Source organism: Tursiops truncatus, chromosome 18, assembly GCF_011762595.2.
Source record: "Tursiops truncatus isolate mTurTru1 chromosome 18, mTurTru1.mat.Y, whole genome shotgun sequence".
In the NCBI taxonomy this organism is placed as follows: Eukaryota; Metazoa; Chordata; class Mammalia; order Artiodactyla; family Delphinidae; genus Tursiops; species Tursiops truncatus.
The window spans coordinates 65,485,687-65,509,423 of NC_047051.1; the positions used below are offsets into that span (position 1 = coordinate 65,485,687).

Here is a 23,737-nt window from a genome sequence, read left to right on the forward strand (position 1 = left end):
GAGAAGTCAAATCCTCTTTATACCAAAATCTGGAAACTAAGCAGATGGGTCCTTGGTCTTATTCCAAACACTTATAAATGTTGGATAAAATATATCAAATATAATTACACCAAAGCTAAAATTGGAAGATGGAATTGGAAATCACTGTATACAGGAACAGAAAAGAAATTGAAACCCAGAGTGGAGAGTAGGAATTGAGGTTTGGGCTGTCCACAGGGCAATCAGATCCTGACAGAGCTCCAGGTCCTGGGGAATGAAGGCAGGTTGGGGTTTTCACATCCACGTGGTTCCCATAGTTTCCACCTCAGGCAGGAGGAGAGCTGGGATAGACCCAAGGACCTTAAGAAACGGCCAAATCCATAAATCGAGAACCAGAAGTTGGCCAAAAATCTCCTAAATCTAGATCCTTCTCCTCAAAAATAATTGTACAGCAAGCTTTAGACTCAGCTGAAAATAACCTGAGGCAAATGTTTCTTGGCACCAGAAAATTCAGAATCTTTACTAAGCAATGATAACTTTTGACCCTTGTCTAAGTCATGCATTTATTTAATTAGAATTAATTGAGACAATGAGGGTAAAATCAAGTTGTCAAGTCTGTTTCTGATGCATGTTAGGTAAATCATCATCATCATCCATGTTGCCTGTCCTCATTAATATCACAGATATAATTCTCTAAATGCGATCGTCAACACTCCATACTTGATTTCTTATCAACAAATTATAGGAGTGGGTTCCTCCAAATAGTGTTTACAAGAGGAGCAGGTAGGGCTCAGGCAAAATTGGTTTATTACTCATCAGACTGTTCTGCCTCATCAATAAAATGATTAAGAGCAACTTAACACTGTTTGCAGAGTTCATCAATCCAAGCCTTTGATTTCACTGGCAGAAGCCCTGTATAGGAAAACATATCTGCAACCCTACTGTAAATCTGAATTCTTAGGAGTCACAGCATTGTGGCCAGTCCATGATAGATGGCTCAACGATGACCATGAATGAGATCTGCCTAGTGGGAACAACAGTGCTGACGAAGTGTCTGTGGGTTTGTTGTCTCAACTGCCATTCTTCACTTTTAAACACTTCTGTAGTCTACACGCACTATATAAAGTTCCTCTTATGGAAACATCTCTGTTCCCCACCTTAAATGGAGACCTTGACTTCTATTCTCCAATACTATCTTAACTATAATAATAGTAATGATAGTTCACATAAACTAGGCCTTGTGCCATGTGACTTATATACATTACTCATTCATCATTTGCAGATAGAATATAGAGACTCTGTGAGCCTAAGTAACCTTTCCAAGGTCATATATTCAGAAGGTGAGAGAAGGTATTTTGGCCCAGGAATGTTTGACTCTAATAAAGTATATAATTATGGATGTACTTTTACCTAATGTAAATATGCCTCTAACAGTAAAAGCCAATATTGAGAGTAGAAAGGTCCATTAGCAGTCCACATTAATGATACAGATATTCAATAATAACACTAACATTCTAATAGGAACAAGGACTGCATTTACGGATTGTATACATCTATTTACCTGGTATACAGAGGATACTTTAACGTACTACACATCATTTGATCCTCATAGTATCACTAAAAAGTAGCTATTCTTCTTCCCATTTTATAGTTGAAGGTATTCAGGATCCAGATGGCTAAGTACCTTTCACAGAGGAAATAAGTGGTTAGATTCTAGTCCAGGGGCTTGATGCTACACCATGCTGTCAGTGCAACTTCATAAATGCATCATTAAGATTACTTTCAGGGACTTCCCTGGTGCTCCAGTGGTAAAGAATCCACCTTCCAATGCAGGGGCCACGGGGTTGATTCCTGGTCGGGGAACTCAGATCCCACATGCCTCAGGGCAACTAAGCCCGGGGGCCCCAACTACAGAGCCCATGCACCCTGGAGCTGGCACGCCGCAACGAAGAGCCCACACGCTGCAAAGGAAGATCCCACATGCCTCAACAGAGATCCCACAACTAGGACCCGATGCAGCCAAAAAAAAAAAAAAATTACTTTCATATTAACTATATGTGTATAAAACATATTTATAATGTTATCCATGGACATACATAGTTTCTATTTTGTTTTAAGGAGTGACCTGAATCAAAATAATCAAAATGTCTCCAAAAAAAGTAGAATTCTTAGATGTATATATCACTGATTATAGACTGTTAAGTGTGAATTCCCTGGCAGTCCAGTGGTCAGGGCTCCGCGATTTCACTGCCGAGGGCCCAGGTTCGATCCCTGGTCGGGGAACTAAGATTCCACAAGTTGCATGGTGCGGCCAAAAATTTAAAAACAAAGAAAAAAAGTGTATTATAGACTGTTAAGAGCTGAAAGGAACTTTAGGTTTCTGGAATATAATCCACTTAATCTTAAAGGTGAAGCGACGGATGCCCCAGAGATGCCTCCGTTTACACAGATAGTGACCAGTGGTGGGAGTGCGGGCAAGTCTCCAAAATGGCAGCTAAAATTCGATGTGTTCAAAACCCATGCCACAAAACAAAACAAAACAAAAACAAACATACCACTGTGAAAATAAAGATAAATAAAACAAACAGCACTATGTCTAATGTAATAATGTTAGCTAGATGATTTTTATCATTGCTACCAACATGACTATGTTAAAATTAAGTCACTCAGAAACTTGAATACGAAGGCCAAGTGTAGGGTGACTGTATCATACAGTTTGCCTGTGGCAGCCCCAATTTATGCTTGGTGTCCTAGCTTTATTATTAACAGCATCCCATTTTACTCTCAAAAGTATTCAAATTTAGATGATGAATGGTATAGTCTGAGAGTTTCACCTACAAATTGATTTAAAAGTTAAATATGAAGCTATTTTAGAGATGATGGTAAGTTTACAAATATGACTTAGGCTATAACCCTACATGCCCTTCACCTCAGGTTGGACAATGAGGAATTCCCTGTATTCACAAGAGAAACTACAACTGTTTTCTGGGTAAGCCAGATGCTATCTTACAGCGGAACTAGATAATTTCATATTATTTTTTAGTTTCTCCAGAAGACAAGTACATGAACAAATGGTAAGTTGAAGCAAAACACCTCCTCTATATGAATAGCTGCAGGAAATACTCAAATCTGCATCGCCTATCCATGTTTGGAGAGCTGGCACCCCGCCTCTATGCCTGGGTCTGTGAGATAAGCTGCATCCCAGGCCTCAAGTTGCATGACCTGGCTATTGCCTGGAGCTTTTGTGTTGCATTTTGTTATTAATGCAAAAAATGACATGCATGAGAGACAATATTTCCATTACAGAAAGGACACGCTATATTCTCCAGGGAATATAGCTGGAACTTCTAACTAACCAACATGCAGCAGCTCCAAGAGTCGCTGTCACAAGCTATATGCAATTAGGCTCTGAACAGTGCTTGGGCCATAATGTATAATTAATGCTGACAAATTGACAGCAGAATGCTGTTCATTTCCAATGTAAACCTAATTGAGGCTTAAGGGAACACATCCTAATGGAATAATCTTGTCTTTGTCAGGAGTCTTCGGGTTATAAGCAATAGAAACCCACTGATATTAACTTAAGGAAAAGGAAAATTTAGTATAACGTTGGAGTGGGAGAGGCATCTCACATGGCAATGGCAGGAAATGCAACTGGATTTCCTCATAAGCAGGACACCTCTCAGAAACTGAGTGAGCTGTCACCTCTGGAACTAAGCAGGTCATCACTGCTTTTTTTCTACCTCTTTTTATGAATCTGCTTCATTCTTTGGCTTTTCTCTGTAGACTGGCATTCTCTGATTTATTTGTATATACAGCCCCAAAAAAAGGCCTCCTTAGTGTAGCTTTCCATCACTTCTTAGTTCAAGTGCTCAGCTGCAGACTCCAATTCTAAAGTCCCGGGAGGAAACAAATCTGACTGCCTCTGAGCTAGACATGGTGTGCCCACGAGCTACGAGCAGAGAACTCATACGCTGTAAACATGGGTCCTCAGGAGCCTGACTTGAGGGAATATTCCCAAAGAAATATATAAATGGATACAAAATGGTCATTTGCATTTTTACTATATCTCTCTAGTACCAAGGAAGCCCGTTTTTGATTTTTCCCAAATACATCTGGAAATAAGCTGGGCTTGTGGGTGCACAGAAACATCCTGGGATGCCATTTTAGCACACTCAACTGTGCCTCTGAAAACTTCTGTGCAGAAGATCAGATTGTGTAATTCATGAGAGTTATGGGGCCAAGGGCCCCAACCAAGGCACCCACTGTGCACTCACAAGAGGAAACTGGCATTCATTTTTCTCTACCCTGTCTGCTGTCATCTGGCTATTCTATTCTGGGGGGATCTTACTTCCCCGACCAGGGACTGAACCCTCGCCCTCGGCAGTGAAAGCGTGGAGTCCCAACCATGGACTGCCAGGGAACTCTCCATCTGGCTATTCTAGTCTGAGTCCCTGTGGAGTTTCTGTGCCCACCACCACCGCTAAGCTTTCGTATCCTGTCTACGCCAGACCTCAGGCTGGAAGGAAAGAGGGGGTCTTTAATAAAGGAATTAAAATCATAATAAATATTTCCTTAGGCAGCTTGTCCAAGTCCTACTATTCAGACGTCCTTGATCTCTAAACAACAATAAAAGATCCTGAAATTTTAAGGGACACAGACAAAACTATATCAAAGGATGTTCAAGTTTTTATAAATTGTTCTAATATTATTTTAACCTTGATGACTCACATCTTTAAAACTCATTTGCCTTGCTGATTTGTTTTATAATTGCTTGTTTATTTTTTTACCTAATTAGAATTTTCTTATTGGCTACTTTTAATTAAAACAGAATTTGATGTGATTCCTTTTAAGAATGACTTTACATGCAATGAGATAAAAAATGGGAGCTTTTCTGTATTTTCCACTACTCTGTCAGATCCAGAGTTTGTCTGTGTTTCAGTACTAGGATTTGGTTAGAAAATTAGCAAATGATTACCTAAAGGATGTGACTCAGTTATGATGAGTCTTGTGAATTAAGCCTATTTTACTGCTTTTTGAAGAATTATATTGTTTAAAAATCCCTCCTGTTATGATTTTAGCTGGTTCAGAGTTTAAGTTCAAAATTTTAAAACACCATTGATCTTAAGTGCTATGACACCTTTTAATAGAGAGGATAATATAACAATTCAATAATTTTGAACTTGATCATAATTTTAATACCACTTAATATTTCATATTTAATCCAATCCAATCACATTTATTGAATATATACTATTGACCAGCCAAAGCAATATAAAGATTAGAAAGATAAGGAAAAAAATTATAGCTTCTCCACCTTTATCTCCCCTGCTGCAAACATGCATGAGTCCACATACTAGCTAAGAGGACAGATGGAGATAAAATAAATATAATACAAGAAAAATTAGAGTACGTATCAAAAGAAAAGTATGGAGTGTTTGGGGAATACAGAAAGAGAGATTAATTCTAGTTTGAGGGATACATGGGGACGTGGAATTTAAACTAGGCTCTGGATTTGGGGTAGGTAATCTTCTTATTTGATATCCTCAGTAGCAATTTGCAGGATCACCTCTTAAAAGTGTGATTTTTCCTTTCAAAAATGCAGAACTAATATTGTTACATTGATTTTCACCATGAGGGCATGACAGAATCATCTAGAGGATTTTGTTCAACATATATAGTATTCCCAGTAAGCACATGCCTGCCCCTCTGTCCCCCAGATTCTTAGTTGGGGAGACCTGGGTGGGACCTGGGCACACCTCGCCCACAGACACTCACACGGGAAGCAAGACAAAGTATGACTGCCATGATGAAAGTTATTACATAGACATATTCCAATGTGAAATACAGTTTCTATAAATACTTTTTTGGACAAATAAGGTTAAAGGTTTCTTGGAAAGATCTCATTGACTCTTGGAATTAGAAGATGTATCACTATAGTTAATTTTTGTTTAAGGTTATCTTATATGAATTTATGAAATGTACTTCAGTGCTTTCTGAAACCAAGTGAAGTGGAAAAACGAAATAGGTAGATGACCTGAATGGCTTAGTGTTCTCTATTTCTACTTTTGGAGAGCCAGGGTTTGAGGAGTATTACTATATAAAGACCAGCTCCCATACACACGTGACTCACCAAGTCACGGTTAAATGTCTTACTGAGCTTCAGCCCCACCCCTAGCCCATAAGTCACAGATCCAGATAGAAAATCCCCAGGCTTCCTGATATCCAGACAGCACTGAGCCCTTTGAAACTTTGCGCCTTTAGCATAAAAATCTTAGTAACACATGCTATTGCTAGGTCTCCTTTCGCAATTATTTTACGTGGACTTCTTTCTTTGGAGTACCATAATCATAACCTGACAACACCATAAATTGCCCACTGTAGCTCCTTTCAGTTTGTCAGTATGTAGTGCAGAACTGACTTAATTTCATTCCTGGAGCTAATTGTTGTTCATATAATCTAAGTATGTCAACAGATTAATATTTCTTAGATAATTTACATATATAAATATTTTCACTGGAAACAACATTAGTTTGTATGAGAAATAGTCAAATTTTTTATTTAAAAAAAAAAAACCCTATAAATGCCAGAGACCGGTCCCCAACAGAATAGAATCAAAGCAACCTGCATTATAGGATGGCTTAACTTTGTTCAACTACCCAGTATGCCAAGGAAAATGAAAAGGTTTAATACCCCTGAAATGTCTTCCTGAGATTCTCTCACTCAAATGTAGACTGGAGTCAATTTTGCCAGCAGTGCCATTGCACAGAGGCAGCAATATTTCTTCCTCAACTAGTACAGCCAGTTGATGTGGTTAATTTTCACTGAGTGCTAATATTTTGTGAAGCTGTGTGAGAAGCATTAATTAGGGTAATAATAAAAAGAGGATATATTGTTCTGTAAAAGCAGGAAGTTGAGTTTTGAGGCGATAACCCTGGAAAGCAGGATGAATAACTCTCCTTGACAAGATAACTGGCTGGCTGCTGAGAGGAACAATTGGATGGACCTTCCACTGTGGCTCTGATCTGTCTTCCCCAAGGTGCCCTAAACCATTGTTTAACACAATAGAGTGAGAAGCAGAAGAGAAATTCATGGAATCAGATGAAAGATACAGCTCCAAAGTTTGGAAAATTCTCACATCCGCTTGAAAAAAAGAGAGCATTTGAATCAAATTTAAGAATCTAGTAATTGTTAAGCCTGGCACTGTTCATGTCATACCATGTGAAGAGATTAATCTTCTCATTAAAAAAAAAATAGCATATGATGCAAAATATCAATACAGTGGATTCCCGTGGCCTCCTCATGCTCACTCTGGGCACACATTCATGCCATGACTTATGCACTGACTTAACTTATTTTCTTCTACTTTTTTCTCCCTGTTTTCTCTTCCTGCCAGATAAGCATAGCTGAATGTCCTAAAGTTTATAGGATAATGGTGCAATTTAACTGCGTATCTGCCACTTACATTATAATTGGAAAAAAAAAAAAAAAGCTTTTACATCAAAAGACCAAAACCCTAAGCGCAGAATTTCAGGCAGCAGTCAGCTGATACAAGGGGTGATTTTTCAAATTCTTCCTGGCACTTCTACATTCAAACCCACAGATCAATGCCTACCTCGCCTGTTGTGGACTTTCTCTTTTTGAGCTGGAAGTTTCTTTGGGGGATAAGGTGAGCTTTTGAGAAATATTTATATCTCCCTCTCCTTGATATTGAGAAAATCTCTATTTTTTCCCCCTGTTTTCATCTTCTCTGTATGTTAAATACAGGACTTTCAGAAGCAAAGTTAGAGTTCAATTGTGCAGTTACAGGTATTTGCAAATGTTGTATGAGTTCCCGAGATGTTTTATGCAATGTGCTGAACGCTACTAACATTCAAATGAACAAAACACTGTCCCTGTCTCAGTCAGCAGAGGAGACACTGCAATAATGTACTATTGATGTTAAGACAGAAGTCTGCTCAGGGTTACACTCGGGGTCACAAGCGGTGAGTGGGAAATTCTATCTCCCGTATCCATGTCTATATGAACTGACTAATCTCCGACAAAAGAATATTTCACCTACTGTGTAAAAAGATAGAATATTGTAACCCCCAGCAAGAAACTAGCAGTTGCCCTTACTTCAAATGGAGAAAGTTATTTTGGAAAATTATGTCCTAACTCAAAGCCATCAGGTTAACCACACATCTGTCACAAGTGTGATGAGAACTGTGAAACTCACAAACTAAACATAAATCAGAAAAAAAAAAAAAGATGTCAGAGAACAGACCATACATGGAAATGTATCCTAAATAATCCTGTACCTACATTTTTATAAGTCCCTTTTCAAAGTAAAGCCTAATCTTTAACATTATGGCTAGTTTATATATACATATGACAAGGAAGAAGTCACCTTTAATTCCCAGCACAGCACCTTGCACACAGTAGGTGGTCTTGAATGCTAATCTTGGAAACCAAACAGCATAATGCAAGTCAAGTCATAAGAATCTGCTTTTTCTATAACACAGGTATCTTCTTAACTCTCTTTTGACTTTTGGAATTTTTTAAATTCTATTTTGATCTTTATAAGTTTGTGGTAAAAAAGTAAAATTTGTTTACCTAAATTCCTTTCAGTTATTCAAGAGACATGTATTAAGCTTTGTACTACGCACTGATCTAGGTACCAAGGATTACAATGAACAAGAGAGAAGAGCTTAGAGTCTGGTGGAGTAAACAGACAATAAACAAATAATCAAAATGGCAGTTTCAGGTAGTAATGATGAGCGTACAAAAATGAAAACAATAGGGCTTCCCTAGTGGCGCAGTGGTTGAGAGTCCGCCTGCCGATGCAGGGGACACGGGTTCGTGCCCCGGTCCGGGAGGATCCCGCATGCCGCGGAGCAGCTGGGCCCATGAGCCATGGCTGCTGAGCCTGCGCGTCCGGAGCCTGTGCTCCGCAACGGGAGAGGCCACAACAGTGAGAGGCCCGTGTACCGCAAAAAAAAAGCAATCAGTAATCTAAAAGCATGTTCTAGGGTTGGAGATAACTCTAGGTTGTGTGGTTAAGAAAGATCTTTCTAAAGAAGTGACATATGAGAAGAAACCTTGGAAATGAGAAGGAATCAGCCAAGTAAAAATCTGAAGGATCCAAAGCAAAGTCATTCTGAAAATCGGACCCAACCACACAGGCCAGTATGTTCAGGCCAAGAATCTGAAAGTGCTCCTTGATTTCTTCTCTCTATCACGCCATCATCCAAACCATCATCTAGGCTTGTCAGCATCACCCACAAGACAATGTCTCACATCTCTCCATTGCTCCCCTGAACCATCGTCTATCACCTGGAACTGTTCTGTCCAATATGGTAGCCGCTAGCCACATATGGCTATTGATCATTTGAAATGTGTCTAGTCTGAATGCTGTAAGTGTAAAATACACACTGGATTTCAAAGGCTTTGTATGAAAAAAAAAAGTAAAACACCTTATTAATAATTTTTATCTTAATTATATATTTAAATTATAATATTTTAAATAGATTGGGTTAAGTAAAATACATTGTAAACATTAATTTTACCTCGTTATTTTGACTCTTCTACTTCTTCATTGTCTTCCCCCATTGGACTGTTGCACTCCATGGGAGAAAGACATTGAATCAACTTTATTCACTGCTGTATCTCCAGCATTTAGAACAGTGCCTATTTTATAGTTTGCACTTGATAGAGGTCTGTTGAATGAATACTGCCTTATGGAACTTCTTCACCCTGGCACTTGAGTGTGGTGCTGAAGATGTCAGTTCTAAAGCTCATTTTTAGGGCCCTGTTTAATGTTCCTCTTTACATGTGATATTATGGAAAGTCTCCTGACACTATTGCCTAGAAATCACTAATTATGACACTTTGGAATGGAAATCATATGATTCCTCATTTAGGCATGTATAGATTTGACAAAAACTTCACTTTTTTTATGCCTAGGGATTACTACATCACATGCCACACAAACTAATAAACACAATTCTTATAGTTTACAGATAAGTTGAGTCTCGCAGAGGTTGAGTAACCCACCCTGTGAAGTGGAGGAGCTCAGCATGTGAAACCAGGTCTGTATGAAGTCAAAGGCCAGGGTTTTTTTTGCATTCCTCTAAGTTGCATTCCAAAGTATAAGAGTATGAAATGAAATGAATGTGTATGTGCTAGAAGGTAAGATGGCATGAGATAAGTCAAGAGTCAGAGTCAGAAGCTCCGAGAAGATAAGAAAGGAATTCACTGGAGAGAGCGGGACATATAATACTTTGGTTTTAGAAAAGTTACTAGAGATATTTGGATAAATTATATATCATCTCCTCCTCCCAGCCCCTCTTCCTTTGCCCACTCCCTCCACTTTCATTCACATTGGAACAGACACTTTGAGAATGCCAAGTTTGGGGAGTGGCAGGTTTAATAATCACAGTGAGAGAGAGAAAAGTGTACCTCACCTCTTTAAAGGCAAGGATATTGTTCTACGTCTTTTATTGTTCTGCTCCCAACACTCCAACCTTAAAGTATTAGAATCTCTAGAATTTGAGTCATTATATACAGTTTGTTTTTAACTCTGGCATATAATATGGATTAATAATCTTTGATCCATGACACATTCTTATCATTGACTCATGCATGATCTACTTTTATTATTTCTTTAGTTATTTTAAATAATGAATTAAGTACCTGTGAACTTACCCCCCAAAATAAAAGCCCTACATGTTGGAAAAACTACCAGATTTTCCCCATTATCTCAACCCCTTGCCTCCCTCTACTCAATACATTCATCATTTTGCATGTGTTCATCATTTCCCTTTTTCCTTTTTTTACATAGTCTAACTGCATTTCTAAAAAGTATATTTTTAAAAATTTTAGTCGTTTAACATTGTTAAAAGGGCATCATGGTATGGGCAACCTTTGGGGTTTACTTTATTTTTAGTAAATAGTACAATGTCTGGCTTCCCTGGTGGCACAGTGGTTGGCAGTCCGCCTGCCGATGCAGGGGACGCGGGTTCGTGCCCCAGTCCGGGAAGATCCCACATGCCGCGGAGTGGCTGGGCCAGTGAGCCATGGCCGCTGAGCCTGCGCGTCCGGAGCCTGTGCTCCGCAACGGGAGAGGCCACAGCAGTGAGAGGCCCGCGTACAGCAAAAAAAAAAAAAAAAAAAAAAAGAACAATGTCATCTATATTGTTGCATATTACTATCATTCATGTTTTGACCATCATATAAAATTCTCTACTGTGAACATACCATGATACATCAATTTACTCTGCAATTGATTGGCATCTAAGTTGTTTCCAGGATTTTATTTTGTTTTTTGTTTTTGTTATTATGAACAAAGCTGCTAAAAATTCTTGAACATGGCTATGGTTAAACACACGCAAGACTTAATTTGGATATATGACTCGAGTTAGAATTGCTAGGTTATAGGGAATATGACAGTGGAGTTTTCCACTTTTCCTTACGGTTATATTAGTTTTTGCTTTATATAATCTGATGCTATTTTATTAGTAAAATAATGGTAAAAATTCTTGGTGTATTGAATCTATTATCATCATATAGTAATTCTTCCCATGCCTAAGAATACTTTTTACTTAAAATGAGTTTAAATCTGATACTAATATCACTATACTGGCTTTCCTTTGCCTGTTTTAATAATTTGCCTGATAGGACTTCTAGCATACTTTTCCTTCAATTTTTGTATGTCCTTATCCTTTAGGTGTACCTTCTGTAAACCGCATGTAAATGGACCTTTTTTTCCCTTTTAACTGGTGAGTTTGGCTTTTTAATAATTATTGATATCTCAGGATCTATTGTGAATATCTTATTTTTTCAATATTTAAAAATTCTATTATTTTTAATACTTTTTAATATTATTCTTCCTTTTTTTTCCTGTGAATACATACACATATACATATTACACATTATATATGTATAATTACATTTATATATATATGTATATATAAAACATCCCCCTTAATAAGACAAGAACACCTTTGTCATGTTCTCAAACTTCTTGGTGTACCCCCATCAGGCTGATATTATATAGACTTTTAATTCTGAAAATTTATGGATGTATTTTCTCTTAGACATTTCTTTCATCTTAGATATTTTTAAAGACAACTGATTTTACTAAAATATTTGATCATCTTTTCTAGTGCAATATCATCTAGATTTTTACCACCTTTTCCTCAAGAACTCATGCACTGTTTTCAGTGTGGATCTCTGTGCTGCGACATTTCTGAGGTTTTCTACACCTGAGATTATCTGTCTCCTATTCTCATACCTGAATGGCACTTTGGCTGAATATAAAACTTCAGTTTCTAAGTACTTTCCCTTCAATATTTTGAAAATCTTATGTTATTGTTCTTCTTGCTTCTTATGCTATTATTGAAACGTTCAATGTTAATTTGATATTAATTTTTCATACTGTAAACTTTTAGAATTTTCTGCCTTGGATCTCCCAAATTTCCCTATAACCTGTTAGTGTGGGTTTTCCATATCATTCTCCTTTGATACTGCATGGGCCCTTCCATCTGAAGTCTTTTATTTGTTCATTCATCCATCCATTCATTTATTGGAAATTTAACACTTTCATTTCTCTAAAAAGTCATCCATTTATTTTTCCTTCTCTTTCTTTTCCGGATTATCTGTATACTGCCACTTCTACGTCTGCTCTCCATTATCCCTTTTCTACTTCTCTGCACTTCCCTTCTTCCTTTTGGGAGATGAACTCTGGTCTTCCAATGTTCTCACGTGCTCTTTACTGTGTCTCTTCTGCTATCTTATCCTATCTCTCTTGTTCTTTATTTCAGCTACGATATATTTCATTTGTAATATGGCCATTTGGTTCCTTTTTGTTTGTTTGTTTTCATACAGCTAACATTATCCCTTATCTTTTTTTAGTATGTTTATCAGGCTAATTTATAAATTGTGGTCCATTCTAATGTTTATGCTTCTGATGGAAACCATAATCTACTATTTGTGTGTGTGTGTGTCTTTTAAAATAACTGTACTTCTCAAAATAATCTAATTTGCACATGCATTCATTTTCCTCTGGAAATGTGTTGAGGATAGGTCGAGGATGACCCACTGGCACTTAGGGGTTTTCTGGGATGCTAGACTAAACCCAGGGCAGTCCTAGGTAAACAAGGATGGTTCATCATTTTACTAGACCCCAGTCTGAGACACGCCAAGTTGCTCAGGGGTGAGAGTAAATGAGCTCTGCAGTGAAGAACCCTAAACCCAAGAAAATCACAGCCAATCACTTCTTAGATCAAGAATTCACCTTCTGTTTCCCCAGAGAGGAGCAACCTCAGGAGGAACAGTCCTTAGGTTGTGATTCGCCAGCTGCCAGGGAAGTTAGAGAAGGAGGTGTTGGTGGGCAACTGCCCTAAGTTGGTTGGGAGCCAAGGAGTTTCATGGCTCCTCACAAGCACAGGGCTTCTGTGCGGCCCTGATTTCCTTATGGAGTCTACATGGCCCAGAGCTCAGAGTCACAATGCATGCAGGGGCAGGCACTGATTTTCCCAAGGCAGCGGAAAGGAGAAGTACTAGCAGATTTTCAACAGTTCTTTCCCTGTTTTATTCTCCCACAGCGTGGCTGGCTGCTTCTTGCCCCAGGCCCACATCCCCACTACCCTCTTCTCATCCCAGACAATTTCAAAACGACAAAAAACCCTCATTCCTGGGTTTTCCCATAGTCTTCTTCATTGCAGGGTGTTTCACCCTCCATATTACTCCAGCCATCTAGGAGGAAGGAGCAGTAAGGCTAGTTCAGCATCTTCATATCACATATTAGTAGAGTTGCTCCTAATTATTTTTAAATTTTTTATTAAAAACAAAAAGTTTCTTGGATATGTGGGAAAGTGATTTGGAAATGGCAAAACATTTTTATTATTCATAATAATGTAACTAATGTAAAAAATTAGTTACATTATTATGAATATCAAGATATTCATATGCCTACTGTGGCTTAATTTTAAAATGTTCTTATATCTGTACAGAAAATAGCATTAGAAAAATTACTACAATTATATTTGACCAAAAACCACGTAATGTCTGACAAACTTCTGATTTTTATTACAGGTTATTTATTGCTGCTATACTATTACATTTGGTACATCTATGTGTTTCTTTACGTCCAAAATGCATCACTAAGCTATAATTTATTATTCCTTGCAGCTACTTTATTGAAAAGATTTTTCTATGGCAAGGTACAAAAAGGCACTCTACAAAAAACATTTTAAGTTACATTATTTACCAAAAGACTATCTTTATATATTACTGGTCTGTTGAAATTTTTCTTTTCAATCAAATCCCATTCATTTTTACATAATGCATGTCAATAACAGCTACCATGAAAAAAATAACTATAAGCAAAAATTGTTTTCCTGTTTATTTTCATTTTTTGCTACTCTTCATTTTTCTTCCTGCTTCTATTTGTGAAAGTGTGAATCCCTCTTTCATGATGTCCTCAAGTCCATAATTACCCCTTATGACAATTTTTTCATGATACCCACATTATAAATTATTCATTATTTTGAATAATGCCTTAAGTTCAAATGTACCTTTGTACTCGTCTACTTCTTCTTCCGTATTGTTTTTTTCTATATTATTTTCATACTTTTCATAATCTTGCTTTGAGACTTCTGGCTTCTGATTTTTTCCCTGATAGTTGTCCCTAGAATGGCGTTGCTATAGGGAATTAAGGAATCAAGTGATTCTGTATTCCCCTTATTTCACTCTACCCCATTCCTGCTTTCTTCTTTTGCTCTCTCATCTTCTGCCCCACCTAGTCTATTCTTTGGCCACTTCCTTCAAAACATGGCTCCATATTAATTTTCTCAGACAGCTTTCCCTGACCAAACCCACTCCAGGTTATTATGTTTCTCTTGACCTCTAGGAATTCATGTATAAATGATACATACTATTACCATGTACTTGGAAAAGTGTTTCTGTGATGTTATTCAGTTATTTAGTTATATATTTTGTAATATTCTATTATTTATATTTTATTTTATTACACACCCTTGTAATCCCTGATTTTTTTCCTCCTTATTAGCATTAGTTATAGCTGTTATTACATAATGTAAATGTGTAATCAGTTGCTTAATGCCTGCCTCTTCTGTTTATAACGTCTCGTCTGTACCTCCTCCTAGAATTCAAGCTCTTTTGGCTATCTGTCTATTGTTGTATCCTCGGGACCTAGAATAATAAACATAGTAAGTGCTCAATAAATATTATAATGTCTTGGAAATACCATGCAGTTCATTAGTAGAATAAAAGTGCTCATAAATGATTGCTGATCTTTTAAAACACCATTTTGTCTCAAATCCCTAACACTCTGTGTAACAGTTGAGATGTATTTGCCTGCAAGATGCAGAAAACCTAGCAGACTTAAACTAACAAACATAAAACAAAGGACACTAGCTGTTTACTTAACCATGGTCCAAAGGTGGGCATTTCCAACATAGGTTTGACATTCAATGTTGTCATCCAGGACTAGGTTCTTCCCTTCCTTCTTAACCATCCAAAGCTTGTTGGTTTTCAAACTCACCCATAAGGCATCACAGACCAAAGGTGGTGGCCACATACTCATATTTCAATGAGCAAAGCAGGAAGCAAATGATGTCAAAAGTGGGGATATTAACTCATTCTTGTCAGAATCCCAGAAATCCCCCAGCCTAGCAGCCTTCTTCCCAGACCAATGGCAAGAACTGAGTCATGTGCCTACTTCTGAACTATGTACAGAACGGAAAGCGCTACCATCAATGATCAATCCTGATTCATCCCTTTTTTTTTTTTCCCCAAAAGTAAAGGGAAACTGCAGGGTATGCAAGCAACATTGTGACTGGTCTTCTATATTCAAAAAATTACACTAGAGCTATTTTCCTCAGGACCTTTAAGCTCTTAAGATTCTTCAGGGTTTTTCTTTTTTTTTTTTCCTCCCCTATATTTTAATCATTAAGCCTTTCCTTCATGGATTTTTTTTTTTCTGCTGAAAATTGCCTATTGAAAAATTTCTGTTCTTGGGAGTTCCCTAGTGGCACAGTGGTTAAGAATCCACCTGCCAATGCAGGGGACACGGGTTCAAGCCCTGGTCCAGGAAGATCCCACATGCCACAGAGCAATTAAGCCCATGCGCCACAACTACTGAGCCTGCACTCTAGGGCCCATGAGCCACAACTACTGAGCCCATGTGCTGCAACTACTGAAGTCCATGCTCCTAGAGCCCATGCTCAGCAACAAGAGAAGCCACCATCATGAGAAGCCCACGCACCAGAATGAAGTGTAGCCCCCACTCGCCACAACTAGAGAAAGCCCATACGCAGCAACAAAGACCCAATGCAGCCAAAAATAAATTAATTTTTTAAAAAAAGAAAAATTTCTTTTCTCTATCAAAAGGTTTCTTTCATTGATTTGTTTACATACTCAATTTCTGCATTCTAATTCTTTTTCTTTTCTAAAGTGCTGAGACATATCACATTTTCAAAAGAGACACACAATTATTTTGCCCCTTCCTTTCCACTCTTCATATATACTTCTGTTTCTCAACTGTATTAGGAGCCTGAGAGGCCAAGAAAATGTTTTCTGCTCTCGTTGTAATTACCAGTAGCATTTCATAGGTGCTAAATGTATTTGACTTGTCCTTCCCCTTTATGGTTAATCAGAGATATGTAGGCTTTTACAGGAAGCAAAAGAAATCAGGGTCTTATAGCCAAGAAAAGCACTGGTCATATTACGAATGCCCTCTACTAACTTGTTTACATTAAATTCCTTGCATACTTGCTTCTTGCCATTGTCAGAAAGTCCCAGAATTCAGTGTATTTCCCACTTCATCCCACCTTTTCCAACATCTTTCACTGAAGCAAAGAAAGGAGCTGGGTTTCCATGGTAACACAAGTGTGACAGTTGAGGATATATGGGCATAGGTGAGATAATTCTCAGATTCAGAGGGGAGAGGAGAAATGAAGTTTTTCTCTTTTCTTTTTTTTTTTCCTCCCAGCAATGTACTTCTGAAGCTAAAGAGACCCTGAAGTGTCAGTGTTAAGCTTTCACTATCATACAGATTTACAGCTCTTGGGGAAAATTCAATTTTATTTTATCTCATTTTTATTTTGTCTTTCCCACAAACAAATGAATGGAGACATTTTATTTCTAAAATCACTCTCAGAATAGATAGTTCATGCTAGCATAGCAATGAACACAATTAAGAGATCAGGAGATACACACCCAATTCCCACCCAAATCTTCAAAATTCTCTGCACATCCCAACATCCTTTCTTTTAGCAGCTAATTCTTCTCTTTCACATAGAACCTCAAATCAGGTCACTACCAAGACAGAATAGGTAGGAAAATACGCTCCTACTTAACATGTTTTTTTTTGAGTCTTATTGATTAAAAATCTACCTTTATGGTAGCACTGAGAATGAAAATTGAGGCCTGTCATTAGGAGAAACATAAACGAGCTACACTACTCCAAGAGCTGCAGTCTCTACACTTCTCCTTATCAAGAAAGTTGGCACTGATGAAAGGTCAGGGAAAATAAACTGAGAAATGTCTTAAAAAACCTGTCCTCTCTCTATTATGCTAAGTGGAGTAACTGGGCACCGACTCACTATTTTTTTGTGACAACTTCTATCAGATGCACTCCAGTCCAGAGCTTCTCAACTTTTGGGGACCTAAGAAATGAAAGCAGTTGTTTAAAGATACATTCTGGACCCACAATCCCAATGCAAATTTCTTAAAAAAAACAAAAGTCTTTACTTCTTGCAAAGTGAATGGTTTTTCAGTTCCACTGTAATACAAGGTAATACACAGGTTGTAATGATCCATACAAAGAGAGGAAGTTTGATGCTTCTTGGCTCTATTCAACCCCTGACAAACCTAGGGATTTCTTACGACTACAATACAAAAGTTGGATCTTAAAAGAGATAGTATGCCTTTTCCGTGAAAGAAGTGTAGCTGTTACTAAAGAAACCACAAAAAGCATGTAAGTTTTACACAGTATATGAGACTTCTAAAATGCTAGTTCAACACTGTATTCACCAACAAAATCCTCTTGAAACATGCCTGCCAAAAAAGCTCAGATATGAAGCTGCACTTCAAATCCATATGAGCTCTTAATTTTAATTCACTTACTCACATTACTAGTTTAAAATGAGGTATCAGATGCTCTTTGGTTTCAATTCTCCCAAAACTTTCCTCTTGATTCTTAGTTCTTTTGCAATCTGCCTTCACTGTTGATTCTGGTGGCTCAAATATAACACTCATATTTTGATAAGTAATCAAGAAATAATGATTGACTTATATTTTACCACATATTTTGACAGGACACTTGCCCGCAATTATTTTAAGCAAAAACTTGGTGTGTTACACTATAGCAAGATAATGCAAGGGTAAGTTATTCATTTTAAGATAATGGAGCAATAGGGCTGTAGGACACAGCTAAAGCTGAGTACATCTTTGTAGTAGTTTGATAATTGACCAAAAAAACGATGATAAAAGGACATCTGTTTTATTGATGAACTCAGACCAAAATTCTCTCTACATGATGACCTTGTGCGGAAGAGGAAGGCTGAAGATCAAACCTTAGTCAGAACTATAGAAACTTATTATTCCCAAGAAATGTGAGACGGTAATGGATGGGTGTAGACTAGTTCGAGAAGGACATAGTTTATGGAAGGTAAATCCAATTACCAGTTATTGCAAAATATAATCCAGGAATATTTAGGGACATAACTTCTCCTAAATTTGACGTTATGGGTGGGAGAGAGTGTGTAATTAAGATCTAATGCCACAGAGAGAACAGTAAGTTTCAAAATTGAGTTGTTAAAAACGTTTTAGGAGGCACGCATGGAGGACCCATGCAACTGCTGCCGTATGTCTAAGGACCCGACATTTTCTCACCCTAAAGAGTCCCTGTTTTGTCAGTTCACCTCACTTTTCAGCCCACATCCCTCAGCACTATTTCCGTGTCTATCATTTAGGCAGAATGCCATGGAGACGACGTTAAAAGTGAAATGCATCACTCTCGCCCGCAACACATCCTGTTTCTTTGCCCGAATAGGGTACCGCGACCCACCCCTCAATCACTGACCCCTCCCAGACCCCACCAGCTCTTCCCCTTCTCCATACTACCGGCCCTTGGTGGCAAGGAAACCGCGAATTCTGGTTGGCTCAGCGCAAGTCTCCGTCTTTCTTCAGCTCACCTATGATTGGTTGGCAGAGTGTGCGCAGGAGCAAACGCCCAGCCTGGCCAACAGTGGCAGATGGGATGGCTGAGCCTGCGATTAGACTTTTCCTCCATTGGCTGATGGGTCAGTGTCACGTGGCATGAAGCGGCTCTCTATTGGCCGAGAATGATACCACGGGGTCCAAAAACGCGGGCTGGTTGGCTGAAATGAATCCCAGCTTCCTACTAGATGCCCCGGCTGGCTGTTGCTATGAGGTGTCCCCGGGCCTTCTGGCTGCTGCTGCTGGGGGATCCGCTCTCCCGGTTTTCCAGGCGCCCGTAGCTGACAGGGCGTGGGAAGAGCTCGACTTTTATCAGGCACTGAAGAAGGGCGGGGCTGGGGAAGGTGGGAGGGACCCCCGGCGACGTCACAGAGCGTGGGCCCGGCTTCCGCGGTTTCTGGCCTTCGCCGCCTCGGGCAGTGGGCTGGATGGGGGTCTGTCACTTCTCCCTCAGTGTCCTGACGCTTAAAACAAAGCTGCATTTCGTTGTACTTATGCTCCTCCCTTAAAGCTTCTTATGTTTATACAAGAGAAAACCAAAGCTCTCAGGAATGCTGACAGACTGGGTGGTGCCCAGCAAGGCCCTCATGCGAAGGCCTCCGTCTGGACCTTGCCAGTATCTTCTCCCCGCCTCATGTTAAAACCTGGAGATTGCTCTGGCCCCTCCAACATCTTGTCTCCGCCAAATTCTGACCGTGGCGTTCTCAAGTAGAAGCGGCTCCCGTCGCAGGAGGAAGAACTGCGCATGCTCAGTACGCAGGCCCCGGGGTTCAACGGGGCAGACCGGGTGGGGTGTTGTTCGGTAACCCAGGTGGCTGTTTATCTAAACGCGGGCGGAGGCTTCCGCGCCGCGCCGAGCTTCCTGGGAGCGCGCGCGCGGCCGGTCGCCTAGGCGACGGGGGGAGCAGGGGCGGGGCTGCGCCGCCGGGCTCCGCCCCGGGCCGCCGGGCCCCGCCCCTAGCAGCGCTGCGGCTCGGGCTCGGGCGCGCGCTTCGGCGCCGGGAAGAGCGGCGGCGGCGGCGGCGGGCGGGGAGCTGGGCGTGGAGGCGCGAGGGGCGGGGCCGCCGGCACTGCGGGCCCGCGGTTCGGGCGGCTCCGTCGGCTCCTTGACTCACACTCCCTGCTCGCCCTTAGTGCCTGCCGGCGCCCGCGGTGCCGCATTGCCGCCCGGCTCGGCCCATGCCCAGGGCTGCTGCTCCCTCCGCCGGCGCCCGGGGGGCCGCGGCGGCCGTGAGGTGGGGGCGGCCGCGGGAGGCGGCGGAGCCGGCCGCCGGCGCAGGGTCCGGGCGCGCAGCGCGGCGGGCGTAGGTCTATGTCGCGGGCAGCGGCGGCGGCGGCGGCCGCGGAGGGACGATGCGCGAGTACAAAGTGGTGGTGCTGGGCTCGGGCGGGGTCGGCAAATCCGCCCTGACTGTGCAGTTCGTGACCGGCACCTTCATCGAGAAATACGACCCCACCATCGAGGACTTCTACCGCAAGGAGATCGAGGTGGACTCGTCGCCGTCGGTGCTGGAGATCCTGGACACGGCGGGCACCGAGCAGTTCGCGTCCATGCGGGACCTGTACATCAAGAACGGCCAGGGCTTCATCCTCGTCTACAGCCTCGTCAACCAGCAGAGCTTCCAGGACATCAAGCCCATGCGGGACCAGATCATCCGAGTGAAGCGGTGAGAGGGCCGGGGGCGCGGGCAGGGGGCTTCGCGGTGCGGCCGGCAGCCCCTGTCCCGGGGCCAGAACTCCCTCCCGCGCGCTCTGGGGTGGCCGTGGGCAGGAGGAGATGTCTAGGGAGATGGCTCTGCGATCTTACGCTTTATGATAATTTTTTTTTTTTTTTTTTTACCAGCATCTTCCTCCTCATCTTGAATCTCAAATTTGAGTGCTTTGTTTCACAACTCAAATTTGGCATCCCGTGAACCCACAGCACAGCTCTTTGTCTCTTGGATATTACTAGTAGCGCTTGTGCAGAACCCCAAAGGAAACAAAGTTTAAAACTTGCAGGGGGGGAGGGGGCGGGTAGGTTTCTGCTGGGAAGAGGGCAGCTGTGCAAGTATAGTGGAGACATTTTCAGATTGAACAACAACAGAAAACCTACCTTTGCAGTATTTGACAGCAAAAATTGCTCACACGTACGTGGTTAAAAATGTCAAGTCCAAAGGAAAGAGACCTTTCTCGTTTCATAAAAGATTGAATGGTGCCAAGGCGTTTTACAAAAATGAACTCTCCAATTAAGATGAAACTTTAAAGACAGATTATCAAATTATTTGAAGACATGGCTCAGTTGGACTGAGATAGTATATAGAAGCACAAGTACACCATTCACATTAAAGAATGCGACTTTTTTTTTTCTTTTTAGTCTAGCTGCCTTATTCCCCTCAAAAACAAAAAAAGAAAGAAAGAAAAGGGAGGGAAAAAGGCATTCCTGGAAATAATGCAAGTTTCTTCAAAGGTGTGACTCAGATATTAGCTAATTTAAAGTTAATGCAAATAAGCTCCTTCCTGATATGAACTCTTTTTTCTAAAGTGTGCATTTTGGAAATATGGCTGGTAGCATAAATGGCTTATGATATTTGTTTTCTCTTAAGTTGACTGAGTATATTTTTTCCTATAATTTCAAGCATCAGAAGTGTAATATCTCAGTTCAAAGTTTTAGCAAATTTTTCTAATTACTGTTTACATGTTACTGCTTTGTCTGATTCTTATTATTAGTTAATAATTGCTAATAATTTTGATTTAGTGTAATTTTGTTTTTCTTACCCAATTCTACCTATAACCCTAAATTTGTAGACATTTGCTGAAAACTAGTTGTAAGTGTACTGTAGACGTAGTCTCATTTTTAGTCAGTTTGAGTCTACTCACTTTGAAAGAGCAAATACCAAGTCACATATATTCAGGGGTTGCTCAAAAATTCACTAGAAGCAGCAGATTTTTAATGCCACGTACGAGATCAAAGGCGAGGCCCTCTCCTGAAGCTCTCCCCACTTAATTCACTGAATATGCACTTTAATAGCTAACCTAAAATTTGGTATGTTACTTCTTCCATTAAATTTCAAACTAGAATAAAGTGGATATTTTTATAGCCTCTCATGGTGTTCTGAGATCTGTGAATCTGATAGCTTCTTACTTCTTCAGTCTCATTTTCTTGAAAGTTAATTGTTATAGTTAACATAGGAACACTTTTGGTGTTAAATTTACTATGTATCTGATATTTAAGAGGCTACATTCAAGTGGCTCAAATCTTTAATTCCCCTTTCATACTACTTAAAAAAAAAAACATACAAAACAGGGCAATCTAACACATTGTCACATGTCAATCTTAGGCCATATACATACATCAAGTAATAAAGTAAATGCCCCAACTCCTCCACCCTTTATATTTAAACATATACAGATAATACGTGCATTGATAAAAGTCACATGCCCAGGGCGAACTTCTTGACACAAGCCTAGCGGACAGAATATGGTAAAATGTCATTGGATAGTTAGTCCATATGATTTTGTAGTTTCTTATGATTTAGTAGAGATTACTAATAATGAGTTAGTCTAAACGTAGTGTATTGGAACAATTTATTTGTTTGCACTGTGACCCAGGAAGAAAAAAAAAGAGTAAAATTCTATTTGCCCAGATGTCATTTACTCACTAGTCTCAGTTCCTGATGTAAAAGTTGAAAAGACCAGCTGAAGTGTATGTAGCTCATAAACTCTTTCACTGGAATTCATCCATTGTGTCCTTAAGAACCGCTTGGGCCTTTCTGTGTCCTGGTATTTTTTACTTCACCCTAATCTCATCATCTGGCCTCCCGGCCTATAGCATATTATAAACAACGTTGAAAGAAAGAAGGAATCTGTGTATACCATGTATTTTACAATACAGTATATATCATGCACATATTATGGTAAAGCAGGCATTCAATGTGTTGGTTCTTTAACTTTTCCCACTTAAAGAGAATAAAATGGGATTTTCAAATAAATGAATTTTCTTCTCTTTTTGGGAATCAGTTTTTAAATTAATCAGTTGCTGTAGGAGGTATTCGTAGTTGTTCCCTCCCCTCTGCCAGTTACTGCTTTACATATTCTATACAACAGTTGTTTGGGGGTATTTAATATCACCATAATGCAGATGACATAAGTGAAGTGCAGAGAGGGTTGATATTTCGCCCAAAACTAGTCATTGGTGGAGAGGAGATTTAAACCAAGATCTGCATGAATCCACGTATTCTTCTTTTCTTCTATACCACGCTGCCTTTGACCTTGATGTTTATTGGCAAATTCAGCAATCCAGCCTTTGGTCTAGGGTCACGCTCTTCAATTCAAATATAGTTGTGGGCCATGTGTGTAATTTTGAAATGTCTACTAGCTGATTTTTTGTAAAAAGTGGGAAGCAGGTAAAATTAATTTTAATAATATATTTTATTTAACCTACTCTATCTAAAATATTGTCATTTCAACGTGTAATCAGTATTCAAAAATTGAGATACTTTAATAGTTTTCATACTAAATTTTCAAAATCTGGTGTTCAGTTTACACTTACTGC

General features: G+C 39.8%; 1 protein-coding gene and 1 long non-coding RNA gene across 5 annotated transcripts in view; one reads left to right on the forward strand and one right to left on the reverse strand.

Moving 5' to 3' along the window:
• The window catches only part of LOC109547599 (uncharacterized), a 166,451-nt gene extending 147,132 nt beyond the window's left edge, over positions 1 to 19,319 (reverse strand). For both annotated transcript variants that reach the window (XR_012327742.1, XR_012327741.1), the window contains exons 1-2: positions 19,182 to 19,319; positions 17,589 to 17,651 (exon numbers count right to left, since the gene is read on the reverse strand). This is a non-coding gene — a long non-coding RNA (uncharacterized lncRNA). The remainder of the gene's footprint in view (positions 1 to 17,588; positions 17,652 to 19,181) is intronic.
• A 988-nt stretch (positions 19,320 to 20,307) lies between these two features.
• RAP2A (RAP2A, member of RAS oncogene family) overlaps positions 20,308 to 23,737 on the forward strand; it is a 40,489-nt gene continuing 37,059 nt past the window's right edge. The window contains exon 1 of one of the 3 annotated variants that reach the window (XM_033843521.2): positions 20,308 to 20,873. In XM_033843521.2, coding sequence (XP_033699412.1) covers positions 20,560 to 20,873 — 314 coding nt within the window. In that variant the 5' untranslated portion in view covers positions 20,308 to 20,559. The remainder of the gene's footprint in view (positions 20,874 to 23,737) is intronic. The other 2 variants (XM_073795365.1, XM_033843520.2) reach the window with 2 other exon arrangements.